This window comes from Seriola aureovittata, chromosome 2, assembly GCF_021018895.1.
Source record: "Seriola aureovittata isolate HTS-2021-v1 ecotype China chromosome 2, ASM2101889v1, whole genome shotgun sequence".
Lineage (NCBI taxonomy): Eukaryota > Metazoa > Chordata > Actinopteri > Carangiformes > Carangidae > Seriola > Seriola aureovittata.
The window spans coordinates 20,476,633-20,496,307 of NC_079365.1; the positions used below are offsets into that span (position 1 = coordinate 20,476,633).

The 19,675-nt window shown below is 40.8% G+C and overlaps 2 protein-coding genes across 5 annotated transcripts in view; one reads left to right on the forward strand and one right to left on the reverse strand.

The window, feature by feature from the left end:
* The window catches only part of arhgap9 (Rho GTPase activating protein 9), a 40,456-nt gene extending 38,523 nt beyond the window's left edge, over positions 1-1,933 (forward strand). For all 4 annotated transcript variants that reach the window (XM_056397410.1, XM_056397429.1, XM_056397437.1 and 1 more), the window contains one exon: positions 682-1,933. In XM_056397410.1, the coding sequence (XP_056253385.1) occupies positions 682-868 (187 nt within the window). In that variant the 3' untranslated portion in view covers positions 869-1,933. The remainder of the gene's footprint in view (positions 1-681) is intronic.
* Positions 1,934-6,928: 4,995 nt separating this feature from the next.
* On the reverse strand, positions 6,929-18,530 carry LOC130175488 (zinc finger E-box-binding homeobox 2-like). Its single transcript, XM_056386011.1, has 8 exons — positions 18,311-18,530; positions 13,441-13,725; positions 11,737-11,946; positions 10,854-11,047; positions 10,487-10,598; positions 8,687-10,224; positions 8,343-8,526; positions 6,929-7,807 (listed from the first exon to the last, which is right to left on the reverse strand). The coding sequence occupies exons 2-8, from the start codon at positions 13,445-13,447 to the stop codon at positions 7,182-7,184; spliced, it is 2,871 nt and encodes a 956-aa protein (XP_056241986.1). The 5' UTR covers positions 13,448-13,725; positions 18,311-18,530; the 3' UTR covers positions 6,929-7,181.
* Positions 18,531-19,675: the final 1,145 nt, after the last annotated feature.

Sequence of the window (19,675 nt, forward strand, 5' to 3'; positions counted from 1 at the left end):
TGCACGCAAAAACAGGATGTCGATGGCAGATGTACAAATGCTGCTTCTTTTAGTTACTGTCCTGAGTTTGTAAGGATTATAAAGATGTCACATGCTGACCACAGGAATGAAGCTGTATGGCCAGTTAACAGTCATCTGCAATCCCAAAGGTGAACTGAGCGTCTACAGCCATGCTAGGAGCTCTGTGAGGCTGCACTTTGAGCTAAATGCTAACATCACAATGCTAACATGATAATATTAAGCCGGTATTATGTTTACCATGTTCACCGCCTTGGTATTGTGCGTTAGCATGCTAACATTAGCACTTAACACAAAGTAAAGCTGATTCTGATGCGATACCATTAGTTTTGTTGGTGTGTGGGCATAAACCAAATTGTATGGCAAGTCATCAAATTGCTTTTGAAATTAGTCAACTTGTTCGTGGCTCTTGAGGAAGTGTCAGGGGATCACCAAAGTCATTAAGATTCACCCCCTGAAGATCAATTAATGTCTGTGCATAATTTCATGGCAATCCATCTGAGTTGCTGAGATATTTTAATCTGGATCAAAGTGGTGGACTGACTGACATTGGCATCCCTAGAGCTATCTGGCTAAAATTGTTGTTATTTTCATTTTTCATTAGTTTGCTGATATTTGAGATGTTATTTAAAACTGTATGTCTCTCTCTGTCATTCCTTGTAGAGTTTTAGCACATTCAGATACCAACAGAATGACCACACAGAACATCGGCATTGTGTTTGGGCCGACCCTGATGCGCCCGGAGCGGGACAATGGCAACATGGCGGTGAATATGGTTTACCAGAACCAGGCGGTGGAGCTCATCCTCAGCGAATTTGACCACATATTTGGAACGAGAGGCGCCTCTTGATCTTTTCGGACAGGGTGGGTGGGGTGGGGGGGGGGTTCAAAAGGCTCCTGCAGATCAGAAGAAAGCACAAGTAGTGCAGCATTTGTCCTCTTTGCCTGTTGACTCATATGGTGTAAAATGGATTTCACATCAAAAGATAATTATGGGGTAAAAAGAACCAGGACAGAAAGCTGCTAATCATGACATCTGGCCTCCATATAAAGCCATGTTAAAACAATAATAGTAAAAAAAAGCCAATTTTAGCTGCAATACTTGTGCCTTTGACTGCAAATGTGGAGCCCAGCCCCGGTGTTCTTTTACTGCTCGAACAGACGCCTCCTTGTCACTTGATCAGGATAAATAAAAAGCCATAAAAGTGATAGATCTCCTCCAGCCTGTTCAGATAGCTTTGTCTTAATCAGTTATTTATCAAGGAGTGTGAGGAAGGGTGTGTCTGAGCATAGCACTGAAACAAGACTTAGCAGAACCATCTCACTGTGAAAACACATGCACCAGCACCTCATGCAGGAAGGATGGACAGAACCCACCTGCGGTGTCAGTGTAGGTACACTGTAAATAATGCAAACAAGCAGGAAGCGAGCTGGGCATGTAAATGTGCTCACATCTCCATTGAAGTTATACAGTGTTCAGATGAAGAATTCTCAGGTTCATTTGAGAGAATTATCTTCAAAGATAAAGGCATAATTTCAGTGATGGGATGAATGTGCCAACCGGGCAGCAAATGTTCCTTAGTACCAAATAGAACTTTAGTTGTGTGTGGACCTTCAGAGTTTCCTTTACTGTACAAATCGGGACCTGTCTTCTATTTTTATTAGCGCAAACTTCTCAGATTAAATTAAAAAAAAAAAAATGAAGTTGTAAATATGTGATATAGTGTGTGTGTCAACTTGTAGCACTTTGCATACGGTATGTAACCTAAACATTATATATTAGATAAATTCAAACTTGATACATTTGCTTTGAAATGAGCAGTGTGATGTTAAAACATGACTTGGACGTGATTGTTAACTTTCCTGCAATAAAAAAAAAAAAAGAAAAAAAGAAAAAAAAAAGTGAACAAACTGATTTGATCTATTCTGTTGTATTTGATCAGGATGTGTGTCAGGTTGTCTGTACCGAGCGATGGGTTGCGTGAGAGATAATATAAGTGTGTGGAGGTATGTGGGCCGTGGAGACTCAGCGGGTGGAGGCATCCCCTGTGATTGGTGCAAATGCTGCTTTTAATAACAGAACAAAAGAGGAACTGGAAATGCATATGTTTAAAAAATGTGGATTTTCCCCAGAACCTTCTCACTCTCTCACTCTCTCACTCTGTGGCTTTGGTAATTTTATATTGACTGTGGGTTTGGCAAAAGACAAAAAAGAGCAGAAAAGAGGCACGGTGCGGGGGGGCTCACAGAATTTGCAAAGTTTTATTAGATGTATTTATTCATTTTTATGCTCGTATTATTTCAAGTCATGTGAGTGTGCGAGGAGGGGCCAGAATGATGTGTAGCTGATTGATGGAGAGTCATCTGAACTTTTGATCATTGTGTGCTTGTCCAAGGTCGTTGACACAGAAATATTTTCTACTTAAATAGACAAACTGCGCTTGTTTATTTGATCCGAATGCGTGTGTGCGCATAGTCATCACAGTTATCTACTTTATACATCCGTCATTTTGTACTTTCTCTCTTGTCTTTTGACAGCTGAATGTCCCAGAACCTCCTCATATCAGATATAATGATTCTATTCATTACATTATGTGAAACAAATATCACAGCCTGAAAACCTAAATTCAATCAATATTTCTCAAAGTAGTTTTACAGTATTTGTTTTGTTCATTCTACAAATTCTGAAGCTCAAGGGATATTCCATCAGTAAAAAGGCAGCGTAGTAAACCTTCTGTAGACTGTAGCCCTGTGATGTTTTATTTCACTTCGGTGTGGTGGTGCTAATCACTCCCTAAAATTAGAATCAGTCTGTAAGAGACACAATCAAACACTCCACCCTCCTAATCAGCAGTGTGTTGGCAGTGAAAGTCAAACCCAATTACTTTGTGTTTTTGTGCTGCTTTTTTCCGCTTTCTTCTTTTTCTTTTTCTCTCTTTCTTTGACCTTCATTTGACTTCGTACTGATTGTTTTTAAATTGATAAATTTAAAACAATACAAAATATACAAATGTGCCGCTGTATATCCCTGCTGCAGACGAGATTGATAAATTTGCTCCCAACGACAGATTTTTGATGCATGGACTGATGAGATAAATAGCCCAACATTAGCTCAAAACCTCTTTGCATCTGTAGGTAGTTATATTGTTTGCTGCAACACTGACACAAAAATGTTTTTCAGTATTGAAATTTGTGGAAATAAAAGAATGAGAAGGTTGTGAAATGTTTTTCATCCAAGTAACTTTCAAAACTAATTCAATTTTTATAATCCACGCTTAAATGAACCTCTTTTGAAAGTGTAATTTAACAAATCTGTATGATTTATTCTTGGAGAAAGAAACACAGTCGTTAGGACATAATATGGCTTAAATCTGCCCTTTGTGTTTCTGGACATCACAGCTTTTGTCTTTTGTTTAGTTGTGAACAATTGAGCAAAGAGAAGAGAAGAGAGGAGAGGAGAGAAGTTTGTCTGTGGAGAATTACACTTGATCAATATCTTGCTCAAAGAATAAATTTCAGCAGGAAATTAAAGCTGAATCACCTGATTTCAATGGCAGATTTAAAACATTTAGTCCACCATTAGCTGTTCCTGTATCTGTAATGTTTAAATCCGAGTGAGCTGTAGATCTGTAAATTTAAGTTGGATTTCGATCACATCCTGTTTGATGCTGCTCTTTACATCCTCTCTCTCTCCTTTCATCCTTACCTTTTATTTGCATTCTTGGAAGTTTTATGGTTGTCTAGCTCTTGGGTTTTTGTCTTTGCCTTTAATGTCCTGTGCACTCAGGGCACCCACGACACTTATCAATACCCCAACAAGTCTTTCGACTTAAACAACCATTTAGGTCAGAAAAATGTGCCAGAAGTCAGGTAAGTATTCCTATGGAAGCCCAGTATTCATGTTAAGTGAGTATTTTGACTTCTCTTTAGGCTCTGTCGTGGGTATCAGACTCTGGAGTCATAAATCTACTGGGCCACATGACAGGTGATGCCACTCTGTTGCCCCGATCAAACGTACATCTAAGCTACATTTAACTCCTTCTCTCACCCAAGCAAAGAGCAGATACATTACATCTACTTGTATCTGTGTAGACTAAACTGCTATAGCTGGCCTTATAGGCAGCATCATCTTCATGTGCTCGGTGGTCCATTTTCCAAACTTATCTAGGATTTGGACCACACCTGTATAAACAAAGGTGGAATGAATGAAAAGACATTTCAGCAAGATAATAGATAGATAGATAGATAGATAGATAGATAGATAGATAGATAGATAGATAGATAGATACTTTATTTATCCCCTAGGGGAAATTCATGTGCCGAATACAATTGCCTTAACCTGGTGGAGGAACAGTTTCTCTACCCAGCAGTGACATACATCCGCAGTTGTGTTCATTCTAAGGCCTGTTTTCTCTGCTACTCTGTTATTACTGGGAATCGAAACTTAAAAATGCTCAGCACCCGGTCTGACAACCTGTTGCTCATGGATGAGACTCGCAGCGTGTTGCAAGTGATACTGATGCTGCTGTCTGACTAAGTCAAGGCAGCTCTCCATTAAATGTCACCTTACTCATGGTCAAGTCCGGGACAAATGTCATAACATCAACGGTTGTTGATGCTACAGTTGACTAAATGATGGGCTGAAGCAAAACTATCTTACCTACGTCACCCGACATGGTTTTATTAGTGTTACGGTTAGCTGATGGTTTACTCAACCTATCATTAACCTAAAGCTGAGCATATCAAATATCAGCAGAGCTGCTCAACCCCTGAATGCCCCAGCCACAGGCACAGCGCAGCCACCTCTGATGAATCATCATGCAAATACAGAGCCACAAAAAAAAAGTTAGTGTAACAAAGCAGTCTGCAGATCAAGTGTGGTGATGGGAAGTGTTTACTGTGATGGGAAACTGAGTGGCCTAGGCCACAGCCGAACCTCAGAAGTGTTGTTTGTTGGCGGATGTTTCTGTTTACTGTTTAAATCCAAGAAGCCATGGCATTTGATGACTTTAGAGTGATATATTTAAGAGTACACTTTAAAGCCCCTCCTGATGTTACATAACTCAATAATTCTACATATTTAATAACCTCTAAAACAAAATTACCTTCAACTGTTTATAATTAAGTCTTTGTCCAGCATGTTGTTAAACTTGTAAGGCCTTTATTTTCAGTCTCACAAACTCTGTATCATGAGGTTATAAATAAGAACATTAGAAAACTCAATCAAAAATCAATAAAATGCAAAATGGTGTAAAAATATGTACAATTTTATTACAAATATCCACAAACATGCAAAAAATATATATAAAAAGATAATACAAATGTTGCATCTGTGCCAGTAAAAAATTAAAATACTGCTTAACATAAAAAGGTGTGCAGACATTGAATGAAAGTAAACAGTTTTTTTTTTCTATTTTTTCACACAGAAATAACAGGTAAGGAACTATGCAAGAGTAGGGTGACAGTTGGCATGCCACATATGCATATCTTTGGTGATAAACACACACACACACACACACACACACACACACACACACACACACACACACACACACACACACACACACACACACACACACACACACACACACACTACGAACAAGAAGTGACTTTGACACACTGTATGCATGAATGCTACAAGCTTAGTCACACCTCATGCACCACCATCTTATCTCGTCGTACCAAGGCTTTGTCGGCTTACTCACAGTGTCTGAGTACATCTGAGGCACTTTTCACGTTGACTACACTGCAGTCAGAAAGAGGAAGTTAAAAACTGGCGTGTGTGTCCTGAGTCTTGACCCCCTCGCCACACCTCAACAGACAGCCTGAACGTGTGACACATTAATCTTCAAGAAGTGTGAAAATCCGCTGCAGCACATGTAAATTATTACAAGAAATAGCAGACGTTTTAGCATTAAATGAAATAAAGCAGCTCCGTATGATCATTACACAAACAGGGAGACAGTGCAAGTTTTATTTGCTCCCTCAAAGGAAATATAACCCCAAAGACTTTCACCCCTTTTAACCTCCCATACACAAATGCAGAAATGACTGTCCCCCTAGAAAGGCATACAATTAAATAGGTGCAGTCCACTGCTTTTTGCTTATAAAAAATAAATAAACAACCGCCTTCCAGTTCTTCCTCTTTCTTCTGCTCGCTCTAAACACTGAATAGGTTTGCTGATTAATTAAAGCCACAGCACCATAGTTAACCTGAAGAGATGAGTTGGTTTTACCTTGTGATTTCACAGCATGAATAACAAACGTCCTGGCAACGATAACTCCCACTGTATATACTCAAGCACTCACTGGCTTTGGGACAAAGTAATAGCTGCATGTTTGTTTGAATTGAAAACATTTTTACAGTTATTGCTAATTCTTAAAATAGAGGTAAATATTTGTAGCAAAATATACCACAGGATATTCAAAAGTGAATGTTCCTCTCACTTATTAAGAGGAATAAATATACTAACTAGGCATCAGGTGATTCTGTTGATATGGCTTCATCTGTAACCTCTAACGTTGATGGCAGGTTAAAGTAACAGTAGATGTTCTTCCTTCCTGTCATCAGTTACACAAACAATTCCTTCAGGACCTGTCTTCCCCACACGCTCACTGGTGTGCATCTACATGTAAACAGTTGAAAGGTTTCGAACAAAGTCTCTGCTTTATGGGTTGTGCAACAGTCAGCAGCAGCTAAGCATATAAAAAGGAAGATTTTTGCAATACCACATCTGGATATGTGACATAACCTCAGATAAGTCAACCCGAATGTTTTAGCTCTCCTGAAAAAAAAAAAAAAAAAAAAAAAAAAAAAAAAAAATATATATATATATATATATATATATATATATATATATATTTTTTATTTTTTTTTAATTATTTTTTTTTATTAACAAAAATAAACAAAAACATTGACGGTACATCAAATCTATTTTCCATGATGAAATACTACAATTTGTATTGTCACATATATTTTATTTGTATGGCTTGATCCACTTTAAGGCCATCTATGCTTTGGCAGTTCTGTGCATTTTCATGTTGTGAAATACTGTGAGTAAAAAAAAAAAGTCAATGGGGCTATTATATATATAAGAGAGAAAGAAATATCAAAATTCTCAATATATACAGTATATGCATTGTATTAGCTTGTTAAAGTTACCTTAAGTTTTTATTCTGGGTAAATCTGTTATCTCCAGGCTTAGTTCACATTTGTCCAAGTCTTCACTCTGGTCCTCAGTGTCTCGATCCCACATGTGTCTCTCCACACTGTCAATATGGTTTCCCACATCACAACTGTTTCTCTCATGCTGCTCTCCATGCTCCCTTGCAGGTGATTCTTGGACGGGGCTACCTTCCAACTGCTCCCCTGACAAACTCTCATGTGCCTCTTCCACATGACCATCGCTAACTCCTGCCTCTTTATCCTCCTCCTCCTCTTTGAGGGCCTCTGGAGCTCCATCCAGACTGGAATCACTGAGGAAAGAGTGTGGAGTTTGAGTATCCTCCATGGACAGGGGGGGCTCGTCGGCGAGCCGCCCCCCGAGAATGTTTCCTGACCCCGGGGTGAAAGGCATTTCCTCGTGGTCTTGGTCTGGATCCTGGTCTTTGCTGCAGTAGGCGTAGCGGTGATTCATGTGCTGGGAGTAAGAGCCGGAGTGAGAGAAGCGCTTGCCACATTTGTCACATTGGTAGGGTTTCTCTCCAGAGTGCAGCCGGCTGTGCTCAATCAGATGGTGCTTGTGCTTGAAGGCCTTGTTGCAAATCTTGCACTCATGAGGACGTTTGCCTGTGATGAATACAGAGAAATTACTTCTAATATCCTATTTTAAAAAAACATGAACAATTTTTTTTAAATAGAAAAGACATTTGAGACTTTTAATGTACTGAAAACTGTTTAAAGGTCTGTATTGTTTAATCATAAACATTTATAAAGCAATAGCTTGACATTTTGAGAAACATGCTCTGTGAGGTTAATATGAATCAATTGCCAGCAGATGGTTAGCTTAGCGTAGCTTAGCTCAAAGAAGGGAAACAATGGGAAATCGCTAGCCTGTTTCTGTCCAAAGGTAACAGAGTCTGCTTACCAGCAACTCTCAATTTCACCGATTAACCCCTTACATCAAACAGTTGTACTGATCTTATCAGTTAACTCTCAGAAAGACATCAAACAAGGGGTTTATCCCAAATGTCAAATTATTCCTTTAAGCATTTTTTTTTTTACAAATGTAATAGTAATGTATAAGCTACAGGAAATGGCACATAGTTAAAGTGTTTTGTTTTTTGGGTTTTTTTTTTTTGCAGACAGTGCATAAGCTGCAGACCTGTGTGCTCATATTTGTGTCGGAGCAGAGAGCTGCTCTTCTGGAAGGTTTTTTCACAGATGTCACAAGCATACAGCCCCTCGTCCGTCTTCTTCAGTCTCTTCCTCCCTGGCCCGCCTTCTCCCTCCAGACCTTCATCCATCAGAGAGAGGTAGTCCAGGGCGCCACGGCCTAACACCTCACCCTGTGAAGAAAACATGTAGATTATGACTGTACAGTATGTACAAGTTTCCATGGGTTATTACTTTAATTCTACACATTTTTAATTCCTCAATATGTTATATGGGATAATTTATGAATTTCTTATGTACTTTGTTTAAACCTTAAAGAGAAGCCTTACTCACCATGAGAGCATGTCTCTCCTGGTGGATCTTTTTCAGTGTGGCCTCTGTGTCTGGCTCCATCATGTAAGCCATGGGAGAGAGAAACCCAGGGCTATTCGCTGGCTGGCCGAATGGAATTGTTGTGATGCCATCGTGTCCTGAAAGCCCTAAACCAGACTGGCTGAAGATAGGAAAACCATTGTACAATGAGCCTGGAAACACAGGAGCTGCGGCCCCGCCGTAGACCGGGTGGTGGTGAAGGGCTAGATGTGAAGTTGGACTTAAGCTGGACCGAAGTCTCTTAAGATGCTGGGTCCCAAGCTCTCTCCTCTCACCTCTGGCTGAGCTGCCGTTGACGGCTTTGTTCCTCCCCTCTTGCTCTGAGTGCTGCTTGGGCAGGGAGAGGTCCAGAGGTTCGTTCTGCGCGGACCAGGGGCTGCCGGTCTGGTTCTGAGGTGAGGAGATTTCAGGAGGACAGGTGGTGAGGTCGAGGCAGATGGGAGAACCGAATCCTGAGGAGGGAACTCTTCTTCTGACTCTGGGTGATGACAGCTCTGGGGAATGGTTGACTGGTTGGCTCGGGCTTCCTTTTTCCTGGACCGACCAATAGGCACGTGAGGACAGGGCGTCGTGGCGAGTCTGTGTGGGAGAGTGCATCGCGACCAAAAGCTGCTGCGGGACAGAGTGCCAGCTGGGCTTCTGCAGTGGTGACTTGTTTCCAGAGAGGCCATTGGTTACTTTACATAGTTTGCTGTTCTCCGGTTGGAGGGCAGATATGGGGAAGAATGAAGGTGGCGAAGGGTGGTCTTTGCTGCGAAGACCCTCAGGCACCTCCACTGCCTCGCGGTTCATTTTACAGAGGTAGCGCTCGTGCTGCAGGAGCACTGCCACATTAGGGAAAAGCTGGGAGCACCAGCGACACGTCACCCCAAGCACACCTCTCTCCCCTTCACCTGACCTCACAGACTCTCTCCTTCTGTCAGGCGACATCTTCCTCTCAGGCCCTCCTCCGTTGTGAATCACCCTCCTTTCCTCTGCTGCAGCGCCCCCTCCTCTTTCTATCTCCTCATCTGTCTTCACCTCCCTGTGAAGCATCTCCTGCAGCATCTGCTCAAACTTGGTCCCAGAGTAAGTAAAGGGCAGCAGGGTGGTCCCTTTTAGGATACTGGCCCTTAGAGACAGCTCTGATGAGGTGTCCCAAAATCGAGCCAGATCCAGAGCTCGGGGGAAGGCGGCAGGGCTCTGGTTGGGTTCCTGCAGTAAAAGCTGGTGAGGATCCTCTGGTACTCGGCCCAGAGACCTGGAGTTATCTTGGTTCTGTGAAGCCAACGGAGAGCCCTTGTCATTACTGTTTCTCCCCCCGCCTGCGGAGGGAGACGGTAGAAATGAGTGGTGGTAGGGGCTTTGGCTATGTCCATTAAATGCCCCACTGGCTCCTCCTGTATTTCCCCCTCCATTTCCACCACCACTGTGACACTTCTTGCTGCTTAAGTGGGAGCTGTAGGAGCCAGAATGAGAAAAACGTTTCTTGCAGTTGGAGCATTCGTAAGGTTTCTCACCTGAGGGATAAAACACAGAAAGGAGGCATTAGTCAAAAGGGCGGATTGAAAATACTTAGTGCAAGGGTGTGATCATTTTGAATTTTTCATAATGCTCTTGTTCTGTCATAAACTATTTTAACTCATTTTCTGTCAACACACATCAAATTGGTTATAATTTCATACCATATATAACTGACAGGGTAAGTAAGGGTTAGTGATACAGTGGAAACAATAGCAAATTAATGGGTGAGTACAAGTTTTTAATTTTATTTTGTCTCACCGCTGTGGATGCGGAGATGCTCTTTGAGGTGGTGTTTGTACTTGAATGCTTTCCCACACTGCAGACATTTAAACTTCCTGGTCTCCATGCTTTGATCCAGCGTGATGGGATTCTGGGAAGACGGGACATTGTTATTAGTTTCATACTGGAGCACATTTAAGTGTGAAGTATATGACTGCCATTTCTACAAGGTTATTTATTTCTGACATTTACAAGTTACAAAATGTAAACATGTAACACTAAATGAGAACAATATACAACCATATTGCCCTGATGGTGGTTGTGAAAGTTTATCCTCCTCTCTCTCTCTCTCTCTCTCTCTCTCTCTCTCTCTCTCTCTCTCTCTCTCTCTCTCTCTCTGTCTCACCTTGTCCTGCATTTGATTGTGAAGTGCCAGGTGCTGCTCCATCTGTGCCCTATGGGGGGCAGTGTATCCACAGAGTGGACAGACCATATGTCCCCCCTCCCTCTCCTGACAGTACTTGATGTGATCCCTCAAAGACGCTCCTCGCTGAAACATCCTGTGGCAGAACGGGCAAACCTGCTGGGTCCTCCCTGCATCTAGAGTCCGGAGGGAGAGGTGACATTTTAAACAGAGCATGGAGATGTTCTTGCATTCATTAAATATACTGTATCCATTCATCCATCCATTTGCATGTTGAACTAGGAAGATGGAGTCTTACCCCAGCTGAACAACACCTACTTGTGTGTCAGTGGCCTACAGAATGAAAAACTTGTACTATTATATCCTCCTAACTGAGAGAAATTCAACTCAGATGATCTTTGTTCAGTAGAAGCAAGAAAGTCTTAAGTATGTTACCTACTTAAAAATACTGGAGAATATTGGAACACGACAATGCTATTTTTAATTGTTTTATCATTGTGCACCCAGTATTGTTTGAAACCCATATTTTTATTTGATCAAGTGAAGTTATTTTATATGTTTCCATGGTGATAGAATAAACAACTAAACTATGACACAAACTTTTTATGTAAGCCTAAATGTGGAAATGCATTGGCCCTTGTCAGGCAAAGCCATTAGTGGCTGATAAGTCAATTTGTTTTCCTTTTCATTTTCTCAGAATGACATTAGCATGTACAATCTGATATGTTCTTACCACTATTAACTGTCAGTCTGCAGCTGCACGGTTCATTAGAAGTAACCGCACGCTGCCTGGCTCAAGAGCAGCCATTTCAGATGAGTTCATTTTCTATTTAATATGATTGCAGATGTTGCCTCGTTAGCGTACCTGCTCCCTCGGGTGAGTGGTGCTGAGCTCCTGGTGACCAGATAGCAGGCGGCAGGTCATCGTGCCTGCTGCCCTGGTGGTACACAGCCGCTGTACCATTGTGGCTCAGGTGGCCCGAGAAACTGGTGGAGGTAGAGGTCTTCTTTAGCTGGGCCAGAAATGCATAGTTAGCCAGGTCCTCCAAGGCATTCTGGGAGTCTGAGTTCTTACCTGGGGACCAGAGAAAAAGTGAAAAAAAAATTGAAATATTTATAAATATCTATATATTAAAACCAGCTGTTAGTTCTTATGATAAACTAAACTGGCTTTTTGTAAACTGTTATACACAACTCTTGATACATGCAGACACGCCTGATTACAGACATTTGCAGGAAAATATTAGCGTGTGTCATTAAAGTTTCATTAAAAATCCGGGCCAAGAAAACAGAAGAAAAGCCACTCAATGACAGTAAACACAACACAGACAACAAGAACTATAAGGAAAGTGTCAAGGCAGGTTCCCCATATTTACAGAAAGCCACATTACACAAAAGAAAATATTGTGCTAGTTTTGCTTTTAAGCAATATCCAGTTCAGATGCAGATTCACAAATGAATCATTACTTTGAGACATCTCTAAAAGCCTTTTCACTTCAACATTTCACAAGATGATCAGCATTCTTGTCAGTGGGTACATCAGTGTGGTTGATCCTTTACATTTTCTACTTTTACTATGTGCTAAATTAAATTCTAAAGAAAGTGTTAGCTCCCTGTCTTTGTGCATGTACATGCTTTGTTCATATGTCCATGAGTGTAAAGTGCGCAAGCTGGGATAAATTGTAAAAGTGACTCTGTGCAACTGAATCTAATGGGACTAAATTGTTTACTTAAAAAAGACTGACAGATAAAACAATAAATGCTGGGAGCTAGTTGGCCAGAACGAGACGAGATTTTAAGAATTCTTTCTCATTTGTGCCCTTGAGTGCGGTGACAGGCAGGCAGAGAGGAAAAAGCCACAGATGTACGTGAAGTAGAGAGGGTGTCTCCTATCTCAAGCCAGCCAGCTCTGCGTACAGCGACTTTGAGGAAGATTTTTCAAATGTTTGCAGATGTTGGCATATTTTGAGCTGTTTTTTAATGTGGTGAAGGGAAGAGCCTGTGTGGTTGAGTGTTGTAAAAACTCAGCTTTGCCTTCATCAGGCAAGGCCGAATCACACGAGGCGAGGGAGCTAAGTGATTGTTAGTAGGCAAGCCGCGTGAGCCTTTGATCTCTCTTAAATAAAAGGGAAAGCCTCACGTCGCACAGTGCTGATTTCAGTACCGTAACGTCACCTCTTTGATGCATGGAAATATTGTGACATTGTGTGGGATGAGTTCTTTTGTCATGCTTTCAGAAGGCTGCCTTTTCAAAGAGAGCTGTGAAAAAAAGGAACAGCCTCTCAGGGAAGGCATGGTTTCACAAGGAGCTGATATGAAGGTGTATCTAGAGGGCTTTGAGAAGCATGAGACTGGAGGTGTCTTGCGTCAGAAAAACACTGTAAACTTGTTTACACATACTGTAGTGGCCTACACAGCAGTCTCATACAGTATACATTTTACACGCACATTGCTCTGTTACTTTTTTGGCAAGGCCGAACTTCTTCAGAAACAAATACAGGGTTGTTTTTAAAAAATAAAAAAAGAAGGGCTTTACAAGTTTACAGTTTGAGTTTAGCTTATAACTTACAGTACATCCTTAGTGGTTCCTGGTCTTCCCTGTCAGTGGTGGATGCAGTGTTGGTGTCCTCAGCAGCCTCGGCCTCCGGCTCCACCTGCACCCAGTAGTTCCTGCTGCCGGGGCTGAGGCTGTGCGGCCGCGTGGAACGAGCTGGACTGCCGGGCTCCTCCGTCCCCTCGCTGGGCGTCAGGCTTGTCTTGTCCAGGCTCTCCTGGAAGTCCTGGGGCTCCAGGCTCCAAAGGCCCACCTCATCCTCCCCCTCAGATCCCAGTGAAGTCACTTGCTCAGCATCCACTGTGAAGCGGAAAGTAAAAAAAGAAAAGTTTAAGGGGGAGCTGAGACACAGGCTCAGGTAGATTTAATGTTCATGTTGAAATGTGCTGCACTAAATGTTCAGCTTGCTTATTAGGGACATCTGATTTTGCAGTACTATGTTGTATTTTCAGGTATGTTAAAAAAAAAAATCAAATATCATGAACACGTGTCTTTAATCTACTTTATGTTGTATGAGATGCCAAATAGTTTGTTGTGGTGTCCAAATATATATTTACTTTTTCAGACATGATTCATAATGCAATGGACATATGTTTCTTATCATTTCAGATGATATTAAGTTATTGGAGCTGTAGATTATAACCAATGGAAACCAGAGACAATGCTACATGATTTAAGAAAATATGTCAGGAACTGAAACCAAACGGGGGAAAAACACAAGCACAAATTCAAAAATGTTTTGTAAATTCAGAGCTATTTTTTTTGTATTTCAGTAAGTAAGAGGAATGAAATTGTCTTGATGTTAACTTGTTCAGCGTGTTTCTTATCATGAGAGTTTTCATATGGTTTTATGTGGTTTGATGTGTGGATAATGATCAATGCGAGCAGACATGTCCAGCATGCAACACAATTCTGCAAAGAAGAATTCGAAAAGGAAGGTCCCGACTAGAAATTATTGTATTTCAAATATTTTACTGAGCCCTCACCCACAATATAAAACTTCAGAGATAAATACGAAGTATTAATGGTAATTTCAATTCAATTTCAAAGTGAAGGTTTTAGTCTGACAGTACTGAGAGTGAAGCATGGCTTTCATTTTGAAACTGATTGGGAGAAAAAAATGTAAAAATGACAATAGATACATTGAATACAAAATATACTTGTATTTAATTACAGTCATGATTAAGAAAGCAAACTGGAAATGTATCTGTTGTGATCAAATGTCAATCAAATAAAATACAGCTTTTTTTAAATCTATGAATTAATCAGTATAATTTACAATATTTACTTTTTGTTAGTTTAACATAATTTGTGCAACATTGGAAAAGTACTTTTTGTGTCTAACTTATATATTTTTTTACACATGTATGGTAGCCTGTGTGACTTCTACAACGCATGACAATGTGGCAGGGGTGTGAGAAGAAGAGATAGATAGCATATTGTAATTTAAAAGTGTACCCTCGGTGCCCAGACTGCAGCAAAACTGGAGAGGCGCGTTACTTTTTCCCATGGCAAAGACAATAAATGACAATCACAAACACATGCCTGGGATTTCAGCTGTAGGCTCTCATTTCCAAGGCTTTTTTTGAGGACTCTCTGTTTTCCTCTCACTGATTGGCAATATCTCATCACAACCAAGTAATGACCATTTAAGAACACAAATAGATTCCTTGCCAGTGCCTTTGAAATATATCATCAGGGGAAAGCCAAACCGTTGTCGAGGGGAGAGCGAGGACCGTGCCAACATACAGAGCGCTGATTCTTCTCTTCGTGTTGTTGTGAAAATAAGATTTCTAATCAGTACGCGATGAAGGTCGCAGTGCAACATTGTCATGCTTCTTATTTAGTTTAAATGAATTTTCCCCCCTTCTGTCGTGCCTTTTTTCATCAGATCAGAGTGAAAATAAAGTTTCACAGATCATTACATTTCACAAAACACAAACAAAGTTTACTCATTAAACTGTCAAAACAACACTCAGTCACTCTGAAAGATTTTCATTCTTGCTTGAGTCGCTCCAACTACCACCACCCTCCCTGGCTAGTGGACCCAGTGATTGAGTATTTTTTCTTTCAACGCCCCTTCACATCCAGCTACGACCCACAGCTCGCAAGTGACAAAGGCCTGTGACTGTACACTGGGGGTGACATTTTCACTAATCTACCTTGCCATCTCTACATTTATCAGACTCAAACACACACACACATGGATAACACATACACTCACTCTGCTACTGAGAGAAACAAAAAGGGGCCCGGTGTTGCAGAGGGGGGTGGCCCGCAATCACAAACACTGTGTCAGTCGGCGTGTAAAATTTACACATATTCTTCTGATGAGTACATGAAGCTTGTAACACCTACATGTTGTATCTGTTTGTATCAGCAGGTTGTATGTCCTGCCCCAGCTTCACTACACCCCTGTACAGACTGCACTCATGCAAAAAGTCTGATTCACCCGAGGCCAATCACCCAATGCATGTGGTGCTGCTCTACCAGCATGGGGAGGAATGACTTGCTCTTATGGGGGGTGAAATTGGTCATCAAATGTGTCCCATTACAGGAGGCAGTTATGAAGTTATATTATGTAGTTGAGGTTGAGCTAGCGGCCCTGCGGGGAGCTCTCTGGGATGATAGGATATACCGCTGGGCCTGAAAAGGGAAAAATCTGGTCCAGATTAGCATCAAATTGGCTCTAATTTTCTCTCCCATGACAGTGAGTGACACTGAGTCTATATGTGCTGTCATTAAAGCCGCACCGCGCAGGGATGGCTTTCATTATCAGGCCCGGTGATTTATTTATTTGGATAGCGATTGCATCCTTCAAATAGGTCTTTTTTTTTTTTTTGTTGGAGCAGGACAGCTAAACCTTTGAACAGCGCAGGAGGTTTGGGATTGCCTGCAAGTAGAGATTATGTGTCAAGGTACAAATGAGCTCAAGAGTGATGCATTCATGCAATGTGCAAGAGTTTTAGGCATGCGTGATTTGTTGTAAGACACTGAACACCAGAGAACACACAGCACAGCACAGTGGAGAACAGTACACTGCTATTGTGCATGCACTGTAGTGTGCGTGGGAAGAACGTGAGTCATATCCAGAGAGTGCTAACCGAACTGTGCTGCATCATGCTTGACATTGTCGATCACTCGGTCTTCTGGGGACTCTTTCTGATGGTTTGACAACAACATTGCGTTCAGATCAAACACTGCAGCACTATTTTAATCTGCCTGTCGCTCTCCCTCGCTGACAGTGACTGAACTGAATGAGTGAAAGACTGCCTGCCAGAGAGATGTCTACGTTTTCCAGCTCAGGGCACTATAGTCTGAAATGCAGAATTTCACTCTGAGAAAACACACAGTTTTCTCATCTTTTATATTCTGGGTGCTTGTGATCTGAAGCCTAAAACAACGATGACCAACACTAGTTATTTCATTATTTACATCATTGAGTCAGTTCTCCGGAATACAATCAGAGACAGATCACGCTTGAATAAATTCATAAGCACACATGTTTGTGACACAGAAAGAAATAATTTTTATATAACCACATTAAAATAGAAACCACAACAAAAAAAAAAAAGTCATTTGAGATAAAGGAAAATAAAATCTTCTCAACCTTTCTTTAGCACTGGCTCACAACAGCACAGAGACAGTTTCCGTTCTCGTCCAGTCTAATTCGTCACTGTTTATATGCCAGAGGGCATCCACTGTACAGCAACACGCTAAGCTGCAGTTTATTTTACGATGCACATATGTGATCTGGTATTGACTTAGTAATTATGTGGCTAAATGGTAAGCACGCAATAATTACCTAGAAATTACCTTGTTTGTTTCTTTTGGTTTTAAACAGCAACAAACAAGGCCAGGCCCAATTTACCGCACAATGTATTTATTACACTGCTGTTGATTTTTACACTTTAGGAGCGTTACATAAAAGCTAAATAACTGTTATATCATATTATCAGTGCTATTTAATAGATTTTTATTTCTCACAGCCAAATAATCACGCACATATTAGTTTGAGACATTTTGGCAGCTGTGAGAAAAACAACACCCAAACTAAAAATAAATGGTCTTATTTCTAGCAACTCTCGTTATCTGTGTACAAAGACTTTAGAGTGCGTGAAGATGTCTATGATGAGGCTGGGTTGCATTTTCTTTGATATGTAAAAATATAAACCATTATACACACATCATATGCATACCATTACAATGACATTGAAATGATATAATATAATATATAGGAAATAAAATCAAATATATATTTTAAAGATCTGATTTTAGCTCTAGAATTTAAATGTGTTTTGCTTTTTTTAGGCCACTATTTTTTTTAACAGTTTTTTTTTTTTAAAACGTCACTTTTTAAAGTTTTATATCAGATCACATGTGAGGCTTTTATATCAATCAAAAGTGATTTAGCTACCCAGAAGAAATAAGATCCATGTTGCTCTTCATATGACATAATGCATGTGCAAGTGTATTATGACACAGGCATGTGGTGCACATACAACATTACAGTAACATCTGGAGTATTTCATGAATTACAAAATGTAGGTGGTTAAACTGTCGATCCAGCCAACTGAACACACTCAGGCATAATTAAAAACTTACTGATTCATCATGTTTTTGTAACAGAACTCCCCTAGGCATCAAAAATTCACTTTAAGTATCATTTAAAAATGATTTAGCTTAGATAAATAGTCAGGTTTAGTTAATAAAAGAAACAATGCTTCTTCCACCCTGTTAAAACTTTGATGGTTTCACAGGTGTCAAAAGGAACTAAAACACTTGCTATTTTGACTCAAGAAATTACCACATGAGGGTCATGGACGCCCACATGCTAAACAAAAACCGAGCACAGGAAGACGTGTGTATTGTCATTTTACAGTACCTATGAGAGCAGTTCAGAGACACGGCAGATCCATATTCATCTCCAGAGCGCACGACAATGATGACCTCTCTTTAAAAATATCACACAAATCAAACATGTCATGTTAAACAATTCTCACTATGGCAGCTCTGCTATTCATACCTGCTGCCTGACATTCGTACAATGAGTCAGGGCAGGACCGCAACCAAAAGCTGACACCTCCCACCTGACCTCCTTCATCTTAACAGCATCTCACTCTCTCTCTTTCTCTCTCTCTTTCTCTCTCTCTCTCTCTCTCTCTCTCTCTCTCTCTCTCTGTCTGCGTGACGGTTCTTTCCTCTACTTGGCACCTTGGCCTGCTCTGGTTTGGTTTGGTCTGGTTTAACCTGCCCTAACACTGTTGACCACGTGCTAGTTGGGCTTTATCCACCCGTGTGTATCTACCTGAACTTTCACTAAATATGTAATGAACACACTGTCAACAGTTTTGTACAACACATTTTGTAAGGTCACAGGGGTGTTACTGCAATAATATTCCAAAGTGTGTGTAATGCACTCTATCCTGAAAACTCTCCTCTTAGCGGTTGCCTCGCTTTGGAATGCAACTTTTAATTTCAATTTATCCAAATGTTTCACAGATTATATCATGAATGTTGACAGCTAATTGAAGATTAAATGCTCTAAATTACATGTTAACCAATAGGAATGGTGGTAATGTGATGTTTTGCTGCACTTTTATTGCATTTTTGTGGCCAGAGAAGAGGAAGTGCAAACATTTTTGTCTAATGATGGTGAAAATAACCACAACTACACTGATATGAAAGTCACACAGTCAAGTTTTAGTTCAATTGATACAAATACAGTTGCTTCTTAGCTCGATGGCAGCAAGCCAAAAAAAAAAAAAAAAAGTCTGCAAATGGCTGCTGGTGAGAATAAATCAGACTGAAACTGTGACGCTGTAATGGGGATTGTAAAGGTCATATTAGTGTGGAGGAAGAGATGCTAAAATGTGATGTGTGCTGCACTATGTGATTCTGCATTCTTGCAGTGTGTCTAAACACACACAGTGTGCTGTGGTGTGTATGTCAGAGAAAGGGGGTGACAAGAGTGAGACAGAGGTGCAGAGACACCAGTGGATGGAGAATGCAGCACAGAGAGCACAAACTACACCGGGCGCAAGAGAGGAAGGAAAGAAAAAAAGAAGGGGAAAGGGGTGGAGAAAGAGTTAGATAAGAGAAAGGCAGAGGAGCGAGGGATTAGAGAAGAAAAAAACAAAAAGAAAGAAAGCAACAGTGTCAAACTGTCCCTGACACAAATCCTCCAACTGATGTCAAGCTGTGAAAAACACGCTACAGAGGGAAATTCCCTCAACATAGACACACACAC